Raw genomic sequence first — 20,397 nt, 5'->3', positions numbered from 1 at the left:
ATGTAACCATTCTAGACCATCACCTGCTCAATTTGTTGACCCACTGTAATTCTTTAAAGGTTGTGACTGTGCCAGATGTTCCCAGCCATTTAAGTTGAATCCATATCCTGAGATGGGCTTCACAAAGGAATTTCCAAAACATGCTTCTCTTTTGCGCTGTGCTCCCTGCATCTTTACCAACTCAATAACTGTGGTTGCAGTTTTTCCTCATGAGCAAGGAGGTCTACACATAATACTTCCTGGCAAATGGCTGGTCAGGTTCTCCTCCTCTTAGAATACTTTAGAACTGGGTCTTTAAGACAACAAGTCTGATACGTTTTATTCACACTAGACATTCTGGTCACTTCTGGAACGGCATTAATCTCCCACAGAGATGGCAGTGCTCATTCAGCAGGTTCTAATTCATTTGTTTTGCAGATGTCACACCACGGCATGGATATTCGTGGGGCATCCGTGCTCATAATCCTCTGTAGTCCCTTTTGTCTGCCTGAGGATGCACAGGACTCTGTTACCTCCTGCATCGTCGCACATCAGGTGCCTGTTCTCCAGCCAGCTTGGGTCCCTTTTTCAAAATTGGTAAATCAGACCTCTTTTGGTGGCTTCAAAAAAGCCAAGATGTTGGTGGACTGCCTATATTACCTCTCAATTCTCTGAATTCTGTCACCTTAGAATATGTATGAGGGACTGTGCTGCTCGATTGTGAGATTAACAACCTCTTGCATTTGCAGTATTCTCTCTGCCATATTGTTATAATTAGTTATCTCTTATAGCACGCAATATAAATATTGCATTGCACTGCCTTTCTGTAGTCATGGATGTGACTTTACCAATTGTTTAGCATTGTTCTGGAGGTAAAGGCTATCTATTTGGTCCTTAAGCCTTGCCACTATTTCTTAAAAGAGCCAAAGGAACCTGGATGCAGATTGTGGTCAAAATCCAACTGCAGTGCTTTATATAAATATGCAGGTGTTTGTCACTCACATTCAAAGGTCCGCCTTGCCATGGCAATGTGGCTGAGGGGATTGTCAAGTAGAATGTTATGGTTGGTGATCCATCTGATCCATCCTCTCATTTTCTGAACTTACCCACTTAGTCATGAGGCTCTTGTTCATGCCATCTGTTCTTAAGAGATTCATGGATACGCCTCCTGTGACTCCTTATTTCCTGGTTTTGGAAGAACCCCTAAAAGACACTGTTTATGCGAAGTCTTCATCCAGATGTTGGTTGCCCTTTGTAGTTTTGCCACTGCCTCTTCTCTGAATCTTTTCACTGTGCCTCAGTGCCATGTACGATTATGTATTTATCTTCTGGGTACCTGGATCTGGTACAGATTGACAAGCTCTTAAGTAGATCTTTTTCATTTCACTGGGGTCACATACACTTAGTGGAAGTAATTAAAATGGGATACTTTAAACTTTGAGTTGTACAAGGTCCCTTGTACCTGGGCATATGCAGTCTTAATTTCCCATCTTTTATCTGTTCTTGAATGCGCCTTCCTGCAGATGTCGAACTTTCAGTATAACTTTTTCCTGTCTGTCTTGAGGTCTTTGTACATAAGTGATTGCAGTCTCTGCCCCTGTCCAAAACATCATATTAACGCAAACGTGTGTGTGGGTTCAGGAGCCCTTTGAAAGTCTTACAGATTTCTCTGCAGATAGTGACCTGAGCAGGCATTAAAAGCCTTAAAAGTCTCCTGTGCCTTATGGAACACAAGGGATGTAAGGCTATCTGCTCAGTATACTCCCTTCTATTGTGGTTAGTTCCAAGAGTGTCTCCTCCTCAAGAGTTCCCTTCAATAGCCTCTTCTTTCTTGCACCATTTTCATGTGAATTGAAAATGTGCCACACTGTAATACAATTCTAGGAGTAGCAGACACGGCCCCCTTCCTCTTCACCTAATTTTAGTGTACCCAGAGATACTCTACTTCTCTTCTCAGCCTGTAAAAGAGATATATTTAAGCTTTCTAGCTTTAAATATGGATATCAGAAAGAGATGGAGTACTATTTTTGCAATGTGATTCTACCCACCATGGAGAGCAGGAGGCTGTTCCAAAACTGAACTGATATCTTTGATCCCTGAATCACTCTGCCGATATGGTAAGCATATTGTTTATCATAGGTATGATTTGGTGGAGGGTGAGGCTGCTTGATTAGTTAGTGTCCTTTTATCATGACAGGCGGTCATTATGAACATGGCGGAAACAACCGCCGTGTTCATGCTGGCGGTCAAAACACTGACCGCCAGCGACCCCGGAACCCCGCCGGCCACATTACGAACTTTACTGTGAGCCAGCAGGTGGAAACCTTGTTTCCGCCCGCCGGCTCACAGAAAGGCTCGCCAGGACATTGCCGGCGGCTCCACATGGAGCTGCCGTCAATGCCTCTGTGCGGCAGGTGCAGTTGCACCCGTCACACAGATCCCTGCGCGACGGGGCTCTGCACCGGGGCCCCTGCACTGCCCATGCAAAGCGCATGGGCAGTGCAGGGGCCCCTAGGGGTGCCCCAGGGCACCCCCTCCACCAGCCCACCAGGAAAAGGCTGGCGAAAAATGAAACATAATCCGCAGGGCAGCGCAGCTACCCTGGCTGATGGTGTTTCAACCCGCCGCCAGGCTGCCTGATGGCGGGAGCCTGGCGGTGAGTGATGGCTGCCGCTGGTGGCCGTCACCATGTGTTTTATATGGTGGTCCAGCCCGCCATGCCGGCTGGTGGATTCAGCCACCACTGCCAGCATGGCGGGCTGAACTGCCATGTTCATAATGAGGGCCATAGTTGTAAAACAGTTTTGTGCAGAGGAAGGCAGAACGAGACATGAGACATGAACTCATGAGTTCAGCCAATGTACTCCTGGACAAGTGGCTATTTCCTTAGATGCAACTCTCACCACGAGCCCCTGTTGAAAGACTGTTCAGGCTGAGAGTCGACCAAAGTTTTCGAACTCTGTTGTTGCATGTTGACAAACCAAGTGGGGGAGTTTGCTCTACACTGTATTGAAGATCTGCATTGGCGAGTTGCTAAATGTGTGCATTTGATGTTGGTCATTCAGCTTTTCTTGTTGTCCAATCACTTCCAAGTTGTTTTAAGATGGTTGCATAAAATGTACGAACCAAGTAGGATGTAAGACCAGTACCACTTGATTTATGCAGCAGTATAGGTTCAAAGTATGCGGGGAGGTTTGGTGAGTTTTCAGGAAAGCACGGAAAAAGCTAATTAGACAAAACATTTTGCGTGTAACTTATATTACTCTGACATTACCAATTGCTTTTTGAAACGTTTCACCTTATGCTTAATGTGGACATTTCTTAGTGTTCCCATTGTTGCACTTCTCAAAGCAATCGATTTATATCAAAAGAAGGCAGCCTGGAATCTAGTTAACTGTTTTTATGCCATTGTCTTAGTGAGCAGTGGTTTGAATTAAAAATGTAACATTTACTAACAGTTTGTTTTATAACTAATGCTTTGACTACACTGTAATGTAAATATGAACTACGTTAATAAAAAAAAATACACAGCCAGTTTACAGTGAATTGTAACAATTTAAACAAAGATAACTATGGTATCACTCTAACATTTGGAGCGTTTGTTGAACGTGATTTCATTTCCTGTATATACCAGAGTAATATGTAGCAGGATCATTTTAGGCTAGCAAATATATGCCTAATGATGAAATTGACCTCATCTGTAATGGGAATTAAAATATCAGATATTTTTTGATAGAAAGATAGTTTTTCGACGATCTCGGTAACTGTGAAATTGCTTGATAGAAAATGTATCCTTTTTTTGATGTGTATGTTTTGATCTTTTTGAGGAAGTATTTTTCCAGAAATTGGCAGAATACATTGCAAATGATGGATCATAGGTCAATGTGATATTTCCCAAATTATCCATATTTTTAATATTGATAACAGGGCACTGGGTTTGCAAATAGGCAGAACAAATGAAACACATGCAAAATATCATTGGATGTAAAGTGTGATCTGTTTAAGACTGACTTTTCTGACATTTCTTAGAACCTTCAGAAGAGAACGAAAGCGATGGGAACCTGCATACGGTAGCAATGGCAGCTATTGCAGGCAATGTAAATGGCTATGTCATAAAATCAGAAGACCCCCTTGCACAACCAAGCAAGACAATCAGGTCAGTGAACTGACAAGTTGTAAATTACCAATTAGTTTTGTATGCAACTTTCTTCACAAGATTTTAATTTATTGCTCTTGTGTACACAATTTATTTTACCCTTATGTATGAAAACCAAGCAACTGAACCCCTGTACTAACAGTATTGTCTATCTTTAAACAAATTTGATGTTTAAAGAAAGGGGCTGGACTCCAGCCATCTCCAGAGATGTTAACACCCACTGATTACGGCTGAATCAGAAGGGAGCAACAACTACTCTACCATTATTGTTATTCTGATTATAAATAAAGCCATGTGACAAACGTGTTGTGCAATATCATAAACAAATATGACCACAGCACTCAACAACGTCCAGATTAAAAATACAGGTGAAACCTTGCGTGTAGCAGCTTTGTTAATAAATTATTCGGTATTCTTCTTGGTGTTCCAGAAGGCCGTTTATTAGGATTAATTTTCGTAAATCCAGAAATACATTCAAACAGGCACAGCCTGTATTTTTAATCTGGGCGTTGTTGAGTGCTGTGGTCATATTTGTTTATGATATGTTGTGTATATCCTTATACACTAGATTGTGCCTTCAGGTAGTAGGGCACTTGACCGTGCGCACCTAATTGTACTGCATTGCTTTTTATACTTACCACTGTGGACACCACGCAGAAGTGCAATATTCTGCCATTTACTACCTTTTCATTTTGATTACATGTTGTGCAATATGTCAAAGGAAGTCCAAACGTGTGCTGAACATGTTTACTTTACTTTAAGGACTACGGGCAATGGACACCCTATAATTTCAGCCATATGCTACGATGCCATGGCAGTCACTCTCCATGCAAGAGATCTTGACTTACTCTGTTGCCTATGGGTAATGAAATAAAAGTAATTCCTCTCTTATTACTGTACATGCAAAGACATGAGGCGGCATTGCCACATTAAAGGGGTTTGAAGGGTGTGTGGCCAAAATGATGGTGGAGGGAGAGCAGAATATTGCCACTCAGCTGCCTACCTGCCTAACTGTTTATTAGGGTGGGGAACTGACCACAGCATCTATAGGTCTAAGGTGGCTTGCTGACTCCAGCAGCAGACGGATGGGGCTCAATCCTTCCCTGGGATGTAGAACATCCGCACAGCAAAGAGGAAGAGTGTGCACAACTTTCAAAACGACACCCAGGCGTCCCCAGAGCCCGTAACTGTCCTTAAATGGCACAGTGGTACGTTGCACATCAGGAAACATGTATGTAGTGAGAAGAGCATAGCCAGGTTAAGTGAGTGCGACCAGAAAACAAGATAGGAGAGATTGGTGGAGGGCAGGCACGGAGCTCCCACATAATGGTGCTCCTGCATCTCTCCTGAAATGAGGCCCCAGTTCTGGAGAGCCTTGACAATGCAGATCAGAATCGGGAATCATCACCAGGAACACAACGAGCAACATCAACCACTTAAAATAGAAAGCGCTCTGCCCTAAACATGCTTATGGTACAATTGAGCACTAGGGTACTGAATGAAAATAGAAAGTGGAGAGGAAAGGCCTTGTGAGACACAAAGATTAATGTCTAACTAGTGTAGAGCCACCCCGGTCCCTCTGCATATACAAGAAGTGATCTATAATCACTGGAGAGCAACGCCGGTCTGGAAGGTGGCCTTTGCTTCATCTTTGAGGTGGCAAGTGAAAAGTGCCCCACCTTAAGAAGACTAAAGCAGTTCAGTGAATCCAGAAACTCCGGGCAGGAGTGAAGCAAAGTAGACAGGTGAACCTGGCACTTGTCACTTTAAGGTTGCAAGGATGTGAAGTAGTTTCCCAGTTTGTGGCATAACTCAGGCTGGAGCAACAGAGACTGAGTTGACGTGACTCCAGGCCAATTCAGTCTTCAACCCACCTGAGCCTCCATGGATATGGCAGGGAAAAAACCAAGAGAGACACTACCTTAAAGGTCATGCTTTTTAAGACCGCATCAAAGAAGTAGGATACACCAGTGAAACCAGGAAGCAGGGTGGGTTAAAGCCAGGACCGCCAATAGTCAGCACAAGGAGACCTGGAAATCCCTATCACAAACACCTTTATGGATGAGCTGTTCAGTATTCTTAGAGATGATATGTCCGCATTGAGTGATAAGGTTGTGAGGGATGTAACAGAGATGGAACAAGATATGGGAGTTCTGGGCGCCACATATGCTTTCTGGAGTACCACAGAAATTCTAGAGAGATGGAAGTTGAGACCTTCCAACAGGAAGTAATCAAATGAAAGGAAGAGAATGTGGACTTGCAACGTCAACTTGAAGATTTTGAGATCCTGCCTAGAAGGTTGAATATCAGAATTTGGGGCATTCTGCAGGAAATGGAGAAAGGTGACATTGAGGAATACGCCAGTAGACTACTTGGAGATATTTTACCGGAACTGCAGTGGATTGAGATACAACTTGACAGAACACATAGTCAGAAGGTACATCAAGGGATCCAAAGGTTCCATAGACATATTGACTTGCATCCATCACTACTGGCAAAAGGTGAACATTTTGGCAGCTAGGCTAATGGTAGGCACAATAACCTTTGAGGAGACTAAACTGGCTATTCCTGGTCTTGGAATAAAACACATTGCAGAAGCATCACCTTCTCCAACCCATGACAAGCTTCCTAAGAGAGAAAGGAGATAAATGTAAATGAGGCCATCCATTCAGGCTCCTCTTCCCATGGGATGGCAATTCTCATCAGATATGCCAAGATCCAGCTCACTTGTGACATTGTGGACACACCTGGAGGGGAACATACATTAACATCAGAGTCCAACTGAAGCTTCCCCAAGGGGTATGGGCAGGGAAGTTGTAATCAGATAGTAGCACGGAAGGGAGGCATGAAACCCAATTTGGAAGAAATCCTGTGAGAGAGTAAATCTGTCATCAGAAAGTGGAAGCAGATGAGAGAGAGGGGTGAGGTGGATAATGAGTAGCAATACCCACGAATGATACTGCTAACAGCTGGTCATGTGGAGGGAGTGATGTTGGTTATTCGAGTGGGTGACACCTGGGTCACACTACAATTAAGACTTACTTGGAGAGGGCTGGATCAAGTAGAGGGTTTATATTTCACCATTCAAGAGGATGTGTTAGGCTATAGCGTAGGGAGGCATGAGAAGAGAATATTATCTTATCATTTTTCTTACCACTCATTGGGTGTGGGGAGTGTTGAAGGGTGTTTTTGTTTTCCAGTTCTAAAGGTTAGGGCACCTCCAGTAGAAGTATTTCTACAAACAAGACAGTTAACCCCCATTCCATATTTAAACACATAAAAGCCCTTTTCGGTCAGCTCGAGAAGAGACTCTTGGGCAAAACGCCCAAACATTAATAGTCAGGCTCTGACTAGTGAGCCTGAATGTTAAGGCTCTTTATGGTCCAACCCAGAGGCTGTCATTATAAAACATGCTTCCAGACTCTGGATGTGACATATGTTTTCCCCAGGAGACTCATTTATTTAAGAGGGACTGGAGTCAACTTAAGTCGAAATGGTTCCCAAGGCAGTTTTTCTCCTCCGGTCCCAATAAGAAAGGTGGAGTAGCTATCCCGCCAGTCAGCTTTTTCAAGGGGAGCGCTGAATAGGGTCAAAGACAAGCATAAAAATGAGTAATAGGAGAGGTAGCAAGTTTGAGGATGGTTAATGAATTGTGATGTAGTGTTCTTTAAAGAGGTAAACATTTAGCTCTTTCCTAAATTAGAGCAGTGTTGAGGCAGACCTGGAAACCACACTTTTTTCAGCTTTGCGATGGACGTATGCTAGGCTGGATAGTTTTCTAGGCTCCCTACAGGCATTCACTAAGACAGAAGCAGTAGAGATTGGGGTATCAGCCCTTTCTGATTATGCATCCATCTTCACTATGCTGCACACTCCCCAAGGTAAATAGGCCCTGTAACCACTGAAGGTTGAAAACAACCTGTTTGAAAGTGAATAGAATGAGGCTGAAATTCAGAGAATGGTCCATCACTTAGTCATGGAAAACGACTAAGCAGACATTAATTTTGACACTTTACGGGCACATAAAAGCTGATGCTTAGGTGGGGGCTATTCTAGCCATAGCCGCTAAGAACAATCCAGTTAGAACAGAGAAGAAGACAATATGGGAGAAACATGTAAGGGATTTAGAAACAGCTGACGATTGGGAGCCCAGTGTGTCTGGCAAGCGGTGTCTGCAGCTAGATCACAACTTACATAATTAAATATGGATAAGGCACAGTATGCATGATTCTGTACATGGCAGTAAAACTACAGAGGGAGTAATAAGTGGGCATATTGCTGCCTTGTAAAATTAGAGCAACTAATATGTTATGGAGATCCCAGACCAAAATGGTGAGGCTGTAAGAGCATACAAAGCAATCACCTAGCATTTAGACTGTTCTAAAAGGACCGTTAAACAGTTGAGATGTGATAGAGACATATCCAAGTAAAACGGCAACACATACACTCTTGAAGCAGCAGATAGACACACTAGACTCAGACATAACAGAAAAAATGATCTTGGGCATTAGTAAAGTCTTGAGTCCAGATGGTTTTGCATTATTGTTCTACAAAACATTTTGTTATTCTGCAGAGCTAATTCTGATGCGCCTCTCTAACTCATTTAGCTCTAGCTGTGCCTTATTCCCTATTCGATGTGGATCCCCAAATTTTCACAGGCTTACTAGTGAGAAGACTGGAACCATCCATGCACCGTCTGATAGACCCTGGCCAAACTGGATTCATTCTAGAAAGAGGATGTGGGGAGAAGACACCACCGGCTGGACAACATTAAATGGGCTAGGAAAATGGATGTCAACTGGCAATTGAAACTGAAAAGGCATTCAACAGAGTGCATTGGCTGCTCCTGAAATGAACTCTGAATAAACCAAGTATGGGCACCAAGTTTAAGGCTTGGACCCTCAGTGGCTATGCGAAACCAAGGACTGGAGTCAGAGTAAATGGGGTCACCTTAGACACTTTTGAAGTGGGGAGGGGTACAAGAAATGGTTGCCCCATCTCTGCTCTCAAGGTTGAGGAGAAGGGTGGGCAAATGACCATCTGCAAAGAGTGCAAGTGACAAATATGCTAACCTTCAAGAATGAGAATGGATGAGTGGTGCAAGAATCATTGAAAGTGCACCAGTTGCGCTTTGCTACGTGTGGAGCATTTTCTATCTTTCTCATGGCGGGAAAGTAAAAGTACCTCTCTCGATACAAATGACACTCCATTGACACAAATTCTTCCAAGACTGATTTTTTTTTTACAAACTTAGTGCATCTAAAATCTCTTAACCACCCAAATGAAACTGCAGTATCCTTCACTGTTCTTCCTTGACCATTTGCCCCTGTGTCTGATACAGGGGGGCACCATTCATGATTTTACAATAATGGTGAGGGACATATCCATTGCTTTGTGAGATTAAAGAGTTTACCCCTTTGGCAGGAAAGCTCTGCTGCATGGATGTATTTTATGCCATGTGCATTTTGTTGGAATATTTTCTAGGTCTTGCTTTGTCCCTATTTCCCTCGCTTTGTCCCTATTTCCCTTACAGTTGTAGGTGAGGGATTGAGCAGTCATGCATGGGTTAAGAGGATACAACAATGATCCTATTTCAAAAGTACTGCTACCAGGTGCTGTACTGCCCCCTCCCTGATACTTGCTGAGCTTGAGCACATTTTGGAGGGACCTTTGGATAACAAAGAGAATTTCTTCAAAGTCTTCCTGCGTAAAAAAAAGAAAAGCAGTAGCCTTTTTGCAGCCACAGGGGTAGAGGAAATTAATTTACCAGGCATTTTAAATAAAAAAGCCTCATTGCCTCAGCAACCCATTCGTAGAAAGAACCACTTTTTCTAGCCTTTTCCTGGAAAGATCAATACTCTCTAGCTTCTCTGCAGCCTTTGTACACTTCTTATTAAAATATAAACATCAAGCAACAAGGTTGTGAACATGCTTAGTCATCCCTTAGCGAATCCAAAACAACTCATGGCGTTGTATACCCTATGTGGCAAACTGCTCTGTTTCCAACATTTAATTCATATTATAACTTTAAGCAGACTGGACATGAGGTACACTTTTTTTTACAAAGTAGTTTACAAAAATATTTACCGCTCACATTCAATGCACTGGTAGGTGATTTATTCTTAATCTAGCAGTACTACTCTAACACAAGTATTCTCACTACATGAGCAACTAACAGGTCAATGCAGCTTTCAGCAATTCCATCTTTGGTTCTTTGTAAGGTAGTCCATCTTCATGAACATAGTATAGTGTTGAGTAACTTCAATCAATCAATCAAATACATTTCTTAAGCACACTACTCACCCGGTAGGGTCTCAAGGCGCGGGGGGGGGACTTTGGGGGAAGTTACTGCTCGAAAAGCCATTTTTTGGATTAGTATTTCCTCACTAGCAGCAAATTATAAGCCCTGTTGTGAGAGTGGTATTGGTTGACAGTCTGGAAAACTCTAGTGGAAGCTACACCTCCCCGGTTTACATGTGAAACGTTTAACAGTTGTATTTACGCGTAAGAAATTCTGCACAGTATTTGGTATACTTTGCATAATGAGGCTTGCAATCAGCTAGTGAATGGAGTGGTTGCTCTGTGCTATATGATTATTTAAAGTTCACATTAGCTATTCACTCTCTTATAACATATTAAAAACTTGAAAAATCTACACACAGGCCAAGTGACTTAATGAAGTTCCATTTTACCTTATTTTGTTAACCTAGAAGTAAAATGCACTGTATGTATTAAATAGTCGTTATTTCAAATAATGAATATTTTAAATCATCAGGCATACTGCATAACGGGTTTTTAGCAAGATTCTGGGACAGTAACAGTCGCATGTTGGGAAGCCGTTATTTGAGAGTTCAAACTCGGGTGGCCTTTCAGAGGTGAGACTAACTTGTGACCTATTCTTGCACTCTCCAGCCAGTCTTTCAGAAGCAGATATTTTGTGAACCTGACTCTTATCGAGCCCTAGCACCTGTTTTAAGGTGACACAAGAATGTTGCAAACTCTTTCATATTTCTAACCTACGTTTAGGTATGAACTTGATACATGACTGGATTGTCTGTACCCTAGCCCTGCGTACTATTAGAGATGATTCTGACAGTTGAAAACAGTGCTACCAAGTTTCTTCATGTCAGAAGTGATGTTTTCAGATGGTCCTGTTATCTAGGCAGCAGTAACAGAGCCTTTTGGGACAGCTACAAAAATGTCAATTTTGAGCATGCTTCTTCCAGTGACTGATTTGAGAACTTGAGAACAAGTTTAAAAACATATGGAAAGAAAAGACTTAATCCATGCCATTTACTAACTATCCAACCTTGCGAAAAACTCAAAGGGGCACTGCTACTGGCAACCGAATCTGCTGGCAACTTCTGCGGAATGAAAAAGTCAGACTGCATCAGTTCATTACTTTTAGATTGTATGGCTCAGTCACCCTTTTTGGTGCAGAATTGCTAGACAGAACCCCATTCTCTGCTTCAGCATTGACTCCAATATTTGAGTTCTCATGGAAACTTCTTACTGCAGATTCCTCAACAATAGAACATCCCCAGATGCCTGACTAGACCCATAGAATTCTTCCTTCCAGCAATGATCCTGTGTGCTGGTTGGTGGTGCCACATGAGACCACCTTGGAAGTTACTGAGTGGAGACACATGTAAGTGGTACCACTGTGTGCTGACGTAAGTTCCTTTCTTTCTGAGCTCTTTGACAAGTATCTGGAGCGCTCCTCCCAACTTTGTTGGTCTTTGTTGGTGTTAGGGAACGATGTACCTATCAAAAATGACAGGATTCATGCTGTGCTCAGACTGCAGGAGGCAGATGTCAGTCACATCCCCTCACAATATACACCTACTGTGCTTGGGCTCAAGCCATGATTTTTAAGCCATGCAACATGTGTGCCCTCATGGATCCTCAGGCATTTTAGGTCTAGTAAGCTAAGCTCTGTGTTCCTGAACAGAAAAAGATGTCACTGTTGTTTCACGACGTGGGTCAATCAGAATCCCGGCTACGCGGGCACTCTTTGAAAAGTCCACTTTTTACTGGTTCCAGTAAGTCCAAGTCGAGGCACAAGCATAGAAAGAACAAGTAGGACTCGACTCCATCCTGTCACCTGAAATCTAGTGAGAGGGCTTGATGGCATCATGAAAAAGGTGGCACTCATCCAATGTCTCCTGGGTCAAACCGACCCTACCGTTGGTTCTCCTGCTCCCCGATTTTTCTGGGCCGTCGTTGACCCCACAGCAAATAGCATCCTTTAAAAAGCCATGCTGCAGATTTTTGGTGCTATTCTGTCTCTCTTTCTCATGCCTTTGAGCCCCATTGAGGCGCTATTGTTTTCAATTGTCTATCCCTGACACCATAAGCCCCTCAGGACCTGCTACTGTGCCTGTACTGACTCCCATACTGACTTTTACTCCAATGCAAAGATTTATGTCAGTTCCTTGTGTACCTTGGATTGTGCTGCCAGTAATTGTTGCTGCACTTCACCCCTCGAAAAAGAAGGAGAGGCTCCATCAACCTGACCTTTTGAGGTCTCTCATCTTGTACATTGACAGCACAAAGCGAATGCATAGATGATCTTCTGGGTTTCTCTGGCAAAGAAAGGGAAGGCTGTGCAAAAGAGGCTCTTGACCAGGTTAATAGTATTAACTGTTAAAATCTGTTATGTACTGGCCAAGAAGCATCCTCCGAGGGTAAGTGGATTTATTCCACCAGTGCAAAAGCCACCACAACAGCTTTGACACAAGAGGTGTTTGTTCTACATTTCTGACAGACTGTGATCTGGGTGACAGTGCTTATGTTCCAGAAACACTCCTGCCTACACAGACTGGTCTGACGCAAAGGTCACTTTGCATGCCCAGTTCTGCAGGACTTTTTGGTCTGAGTCCACTACCCAGCAGACCCTCCACTTTTGCGAGGTACTGCTCTGGTATCTATTTTATAGGTAAGGAATCTGCTTTAAATATCCATCAGAAGAACAAGTTACCTTTGATAATACTCTTTCTGATGAGTACTCTAACTGTAAGTTTCTTACTGGCCGCCCTCTTCTCCCTTCTGTAGAATAGACTCTTTACCATCTAAAAAAAACCTGAGTTAGGGATCAGCACACAGTCTTGAACAACTTGTTCTATGCTCCGGTCGGAGGGAGCAGAAGGAGCAAGAAACTGCTCTCAGCGTACTTGGATGGCCCTTATTTTTGGCTCCATGCCGTCACTTCTCGGATGGTATGAAGTCACTGCTGAGTCATGGACTGCCAGCTAACGGTTCGTTGAGTGCCACTGGATGAATTCCCAAGATATTCTAAAGATGAGGGATATGCGGTCAGATAGACTATCCACCCGAAAAGTCATTAGTGCTGGTAAGTAACTTGTTGAGTCTTTTGACTTTCATTGGTATGGCCTCAATTTTCATCCATGGAAGTTTTGAACGTCTCACAGAAAATGATTATTGATGTCACAGTGAAGCCCTTGCCTGTTGCATAAAGAGAACAAACAACTGAGTTAGCTAATCATATGATAATCAACTGTTTTTTTCCTGATAGAATTTTCCAATGAGACAAATATTCATAAATTACTAAATGCCTCATTTAGAGTGGCCCATAGTAGGGCACTTATAAAAGGTTGGCAGACTCCTTGTCCGCCAGTCCTGTCATCCCATGCCTTATTCAGAGTGGGGGAGTTGCCATTGGCAGTATAGACCTGAAAACCCCCTTCTGCGTTTTCAACCACCAGCTGACATTGCATCGCAAAGTCTGAATTAATTAGAGCAGACCTTCTGACATCTCAGGCTTTGTTAATCCCCTGTCCGTTTTTGCCTTGTATGCCATTACAGTACTAGACCAACATTTGGTTGTGTGGACTTTCAATGGAAATGTTAGGTAGTTGACAAAACAATTACAAAAAAGTAATTTTTACATGTAAATAAATGAAATATTCACTTTCAAATTCCACTCAACCACCTGCTCATTCGTGAATAAACATTTGAATTCATGTAGCCGGAGCCCTGCATCAGAACGTGTGTTTTGAAGGCAGCCTTTCTTATATGTCATGGGACTCGTATGGAATTATTTTTCTTTTTAGTGCGTGGCTCGTCAACACCACAGTGTCAGGTTGGGCTTATCACTTGTATTGTCAGAAATCCTAGAGAAGAAGCTTTTATTTTGAATCTGCAGATTTTCATTTATATGCACCAGCACATAGGTAAGGGTTGCTATTTTTTATATTTTGCCAAACCTTCATTCTTATGCTTTCCACAAAAATCTAGGCCAGTAAATTGTCTACACAATTACATTTTCAGCTTGACTAATTATGTATAACTATCTTGCTAGAGTAATCTATTACTTTCCAAACCCACAATTTGTTTATGCTGTATGAATTTCATTTTTTTCAGGCAAGAAGATGATCTTTTCCCTCTGCCCCTCCAGCCACTACCATCAAGCGCCCCTGCATGGGCCCATCGTCTGCAGAGCTGTGAGGTGTGTGGCTGTGTAGGATGTCAATATTATTGTTTTGTCCTTGTCGCCTCACTTACATATTCCCATATCCTACACATTCTACTCTAATCTTGTATTCATTGAATTGGTCAGTTTTCTTCTAAGAGTGTAGATTATCAGGAGCTCTCCTTCCTCTGCCCTTCCCTTTGCAAAGTTGAGCAAACATTTGTGAATCCTATTTTACCAGCTTCAGAGGAATGTGTTCATAGAATATTAGAGGTCAGATGAATATTGGCTAGTTTGTTCAGTATATGTCTCATAGTAAGAGTTCTGCATGGAAGCTGTCACTCGAGACCTATTTGAAGGGGTTGTACATAATGGACACGGCCCGCATCCACTTTAAGACACATTACAATGGTTAAAAAAGAAAGACATGAAAGACATGACACAAACATTGATTTTGAGCAGAAGAGGTGTGAATACAAGACAGTGCAGGGAGGCTAAACTGAACTTTACTGCTAGTGATGTTATGGACTATGTACTGTTAATGTGCTACTGGAAAGGCTAATTTTCGAGCATGCATCAGCAAACAAAGGTGCTGACTCATTCTTATAGGTGACGCACTATGTTCAGGGGGAATTTTAATAGAATAACTATGTCATTACTTGTAGAGTGTTGCAAGTGACGGTTGAAATGCTACACATTTTCTCAGTGGCCTAATCCTTAACATTTAAGAGGCTGTGTGAATTCAAATTGGGATCAGTTTCGTTCTCAAACTTGGTAGCATTAAGCAAATGAGGGGCAAGAGGTTTGCAGTGTCAGCATTAGCTCTGTTCAATTTAGGCACTGAACATTTCATTTCTATTAGCAGCACTGTGGATTCTGTGGCAACATTTTTGTTTGCTACAGTGTTCAATGCACCAGCAAATACACACTCTATGGTGCCTCAGTAAGCCACAAATGCAGGCAGCTCTTATCAATACATGTATACTTTGTAAAAGGAAATCTGTCCAGAGCCTTCCTTAATGCCCAGAGTTCTTGGATCAACGGTTTTGAGTTCACACTTGGTATTTACTCATACCTAGGGAAGTCCCTTGAAGACCTCTCTCTGCTTAAGTGTCTGTAGCTAGTAGGAATTTTCATGGATAACCTCCATGTTTCCCAGGATAGTCTGTTGGATTCTCAAGTCTGTGTCTGATGTACTATTGCTGTAAGTCGAGGAGGAAGGGGTCAGGCTCCTCCCAAGGGGAAAAATGGTGGTTATGAGAAAACCATCCAGCCTGCCTCCAACTTCCCTCTGCTCACATCCTCTCTCTGCCTTATATAGAGGTCTAAGGAGGATGGACCTGTTCACTCTCTTCTGCTGCCCAGTGAGGTTTAAGATCTCTCTGTTACCACCTCCCGAACTGTGGTCTCCCATCAGGCCCTACATGAGTGACCTACATTGCTGCATCGGAATATCCTGGGGCTAGAACTCTGTAGAATAAAACTCAGGCTTCCAGTTCACCCAGCATTCGCCATTGCACTAACCGTGACAATGTGTTTGTAGTGACCTTCATGACAAAGCCTTTATTTCTCACCTGCGCAACTGTGGTGGATCTTTGAGACCCCACTGCTCAATTTATAGTAAGTCAAGTAATGTGCATCCCTACACATGCTTCTGCTGCTTGCTGTGTATCACTTATGTTCTATCCAAGTTGTTGATTTTGGGTGCTTTTTCAGTTGACTAAAAGAATTAGGTACGTTATTGCTTGAATATTGACTTGTATCAGGTTATGTTTCCCACATTTCCGTGCTGCACATTTACAGTTTGAAAGTCATAGGCTGGCCTTGGGTGGCTAAAATCTCAGATAAAATTTTGTGTTTTTCACTTTGTACCTTGTGTAGGCTTATTGGTTTTACATTTGGATAGGTGTCAACAAACCCTTTACATTTGGGAGGTGGTATCCACCACAGAAAATGTATCATCCACCAGCCTCCCTACATCATTCACATTCTTACTGAGTAAGAGAGACTTGCAGCTTTGAGATAATTTCCTCAGCAACACTGACAATCCCACCTTTTAGTATCTGCCCCATGAGGCAGGCCTGTCCAGGTGCTGACATTGATAGTAGAACACCAGAAGGATCAAGAAAGACACGACCACCCCCCATCCTGATCACTTGGCTGCAGCACTTAGTGGGGTTGCAATCACGAATTGCACATAGATAAGGGTCGACTGATTGCATGCAGGAATTGCAGATAGATACAGGGGCAAAAAACAGAGACGGAAGACCCAAGAGGCACAGAGGTACGCAATACTAGCATCAGTACCATCCATTAGTCCCCTCACTCCAGGTGTTCCTGTTATAATATTACTCAAAAGTCACAAGGCTTCTGATTTGGTGCCAGACGATCAGAGGATACCAACGTTGAGAAGGCAAGGTGTACTTGAGGTTTCATATGTAAGAACTTTCTGTTCATTATGATCAAATTATATATAACTGAATACATGTCCATTTGATTCCTCACTTTAAAAATGAAGTCCGTAGATGCCTAGGTCAACAAAGCAGTAAAAACAAGCATATACACAACAAACCCTGGTACAAAACTAATTTGTCTTTGCAAGCTAAAGAGTCTCACTGGCACAACAAAACCACATTCGCAAGTCAATGACAGGTAATCACCATCAACAACAAGGCAGGTTAACAAAGAGCATTTGTGTCACGATCTGAATGCTCCTTACCACGGTTGTCTGTCAATCTCGAGGCACCACCTGGTCTCTTGCTGTTTCTGGACTGACCAAGGTAAGGGTGACCCTTTCCAGTAGCCACTGTGCTACTGATAGAGTAACACCAGGCAGACCATGACCTCCAGAAGGAGTCTCAGAGGAAAAAAAACAATCCTGGGAAAAACCTCAGAAGCAAGGAACTCCTGAAAAAGAGGGAAGAAAAAAACAGAAGCGTAACATGAACTGGAAACAGCAAAAAACTTCAGACACGAAAAAACAGGAGAAGTCCAAAAAATCACTGGATACAGAAGCGAGGTGCACCCTAAGAACGGAAGTGTTTGCAACACAGGGAACAGAAGACCAACTGTTCTTATATACTGCCAAACAGGAAGTGACACGCAGGAAGTTCAGAAGACACCATCTTGAAATGGGAAAAGCCACATTTGAGTGAATGGAAAAATAGCTATGGTGTAAAAGAGGAAGCAAAGCATGCAGGGAAGGAAACACAGACTCCTGCGAAGAAGAAAAGATGGCTAAGAGGAAAACCATAATGAAAGAGAAAACAAGGAAAAAGAAAAAAGACAGAAAGAATAGGTAAGAGAGATTATATGGGCAAAAAGAGGGCGCAGCGCGAATCAGCGCCAAAGAAAGATGTACTGGTCACGCTGTGGACCGAAAAATAGGCAGCGGCCCGAAACGCGACTCAAAACGCAGCTCGCAGCAGAAACTGTCATCTAGGACACAGACCGCCGATCTGACCACGGTCCGCAAGTGGGGCGCCACAGGTCCTCGCGGCGTCACAATTTGTATATCTTAGTCTTTCATAAGTAACAGCAAATGTTCATTAGATGAGTACATTTTCAGTGGAACAGTCAATTAATCAAAGGCAAGCAGGAACTTAGGCATACTGTGCTTTGCCTGCCTCCACTTTGTGCTGTATTTACCCCAGATGGAATTTGGGTCCCTCACTAGTGTTTTTGAGCAGTCACCCCCAATCAGCTCTCTCATCAAAAGGAAACAATAGTGACAAATCCCGTTTTTAGTGGTGGTAGATCCAAATGAGGGTTTAAATCACTTCACCATCAGGACAGGTGCGTAAAGCAAGCATCTGTGGTGCAGGTGGGCTGCCCGTATTTCAGGGGGCCTGATTTTCAACTTAATGATAAAGTATTTCTGTAATATATGGGAATCCCGGCGGCAGCTCAGCACATTCTGGGGGTGGGGGACAGCATTTTGTGTTACACAACTGCATTGAGGACCAGTACAACTAGTCGATTGTGGCCATAATGTCTGAGTTTAAATCTACATCACTGTGAACACAGGAACCTTTGACTGCAAGGCTGTCGCTACAAAGAATGGGGTCCTCAAATTAAGGATCACTGCGGTTGAGTCCCCCATCAGTAATTTGAGGCCGGAGGTTAGAGCAAATGGGCCAACAGTTATGGAATAATTTCAGCTGGCCTTGAAAGAGGGAATGCTGGCAACCCCAACCAGTCAAATCTGTGTATAACATAGATAAGATAAAACAAGACAACCTTTTGTCCCTGACTGAGTTGCTGGGCAGAACACTTTGATAGCAATAGCAAATAAAAGAGGAAGGGGTAGATGAAGTGATGTCAGTATAGGAATGGAGTTGCCTACCTTGTTAAAACCCACTGAGCTATTATAACCACCTTAAAAAAGTGCTTCAAATGTGTGTTCACATTTTAAAATGCAGACTAGAGAATAACAGCTTCACAAGCAGTGAGTAACTGTCCTGAAACACAGGAAGCAGGCTCAGCAGCAAGCAGATAACGAGAAAAACATCACTCAGAAGGGCATCAGGTAGAGAACGATGAGGGTATCTGAAGGGAATAAGAAAGAGAAAGACAAATACAGGCAATACAAAAGTAATTTAAAAAAAAAAAAGTCGTAAGAAATACAGAAACTGTGGGGGTCATTTCAACCTCAGCGGTCTTTTCACAAGACCACCGAGGGACCGCCGTGCTGAAGACCACCAGTGGTGGCAGTTTTCCGCTCGACGAATTATGACTGCTGGCAGCCCTCCGTCCTTTTCCAGACAGAGAGCCGCCAGCAGCCATACAGGCGGTCGGTGGGGAAGTGGAGGTTGCTCCACCTCCACCGCCCTGTCAACAGAACACCGCCCACCGAATCATTTTACGTGATTCGGCGTGGCGGTGTTCTGTTGACGGGGTGCTGGCGGCAGAGCAGCCCCCATGGATCCTGTCCCCTCCCGGAGGATCAACGGACCAGGTACGTTGATCGTCCGTTAGGGGAGGGGGTTGGGGTGTGTTGTGTGCATGCATGGGGGTGTGCAGGGGGTTGGGGGGCGTCGGGGAAGGACTCAGGAGTGGGAAATCCATGGCAGTCAGCCGGGTCATGATACCGCTGGCGGTCTTGTGACGGCCGCCGGGCTGGAGACCTAAGTCTCCAGCCCAGCGGTCGTCTCCACTCTGGCGGTCGGTTCGGAGAAGTGGCGGATACCGCCATGGTCATGATTCCAATTTTTTTACCGCCAGCCTGTTGGTGGTAAGACCGCCACTTCTCCGCCAACCGCTAGAGTCGTAATGAGGGCTATGTTTTCTAAATCAACACTTCATCATAATTTAAAATTGTTTGTGGTAGTTAATACTCTAGGCCTGATTTTGAGTTTGGCGAATGGACTATATAACTTCACCATGGCAGAGTATGTTATACCTACCATGATGAGGGTATTCCACCCACCAGTTTTAGAGGTGTTTGCAAGCTCAGCGCACATCTCTTGCATTTCCAGGAACTACTTTCATGGCAGTTCCTGTACATGCACTAAATGTTTGACAGACTACTCTGTCGACATCACAGAGCCGTATGTCAAACTTTCAACATTTTTATTTTATGTTCAAAAACAAAACCTCAAAGCAGGTTGATACCACCACATTTTATATGGCAGTATGTGAAAGCGAAAATTGGCTATGTGATTGCCCATTCTTTTTTTGTTTTTTTGTTTCATGATTCTTTATTAAGAATTATACATAGAAAAGTAACATCTTACATGGCAGTTACAGTGTAAAGGAACAGCATGAACTTCCACATGCAATACTGTACACCCAGCAGTTCGACAGTCATAATCGCCTGATCTATAGGGAC

The 20,397-nt window shown here is 43.2% G+C and overlaps 1 protein-coding gene across 1 annotated transcript in view; it reads left to right on the top strand.

The window, feature by feature from the left end:
- The window catches only part of CARF (calcium responsive transcription factor), a 256,489-nt gene that overhangs the window by 82,730 nt on the left and 153,362 nt on the right, over nucleotides 1-20,397 (top strand). The window contains exons 5-6 of the mRNA XM_069226035.1: nucleotides 4,009-4,135; nucleotides 14,519-14,603. Coding sequence (XP_069082136.1) covers nucleotides 4,009-4,135; nucleotides 14,519-14,603 — 212 coding nt within the window. The remainder of the gene's footprint in view (nucleotides 1-4,008; nucleotides 4,136-14,518; nucleotides 14,604-20,397) is intronic.

Source organism: Pleurodeles waltl, chromosome 3_1 (genome assembly GCF_031143425.1).
Source record: "Pleurodeles waltl isolate 20211129_DDA chromosome 3_1, aPleWal1.hap1.20221129, whole genome shotgun sequence".
Classification (NCBI taxonomy): domain Eukaryota; kingdom Metazoa; phylum Chordata; class Amphibia; order Caudata; family Salamandridae; genus Pleurodeles; species Pleurodeles waltl.
Note: the sequence above shows the minus strand (reverse complement) of the source record. Positions and strands in the feature narration are given on the sequence as shown.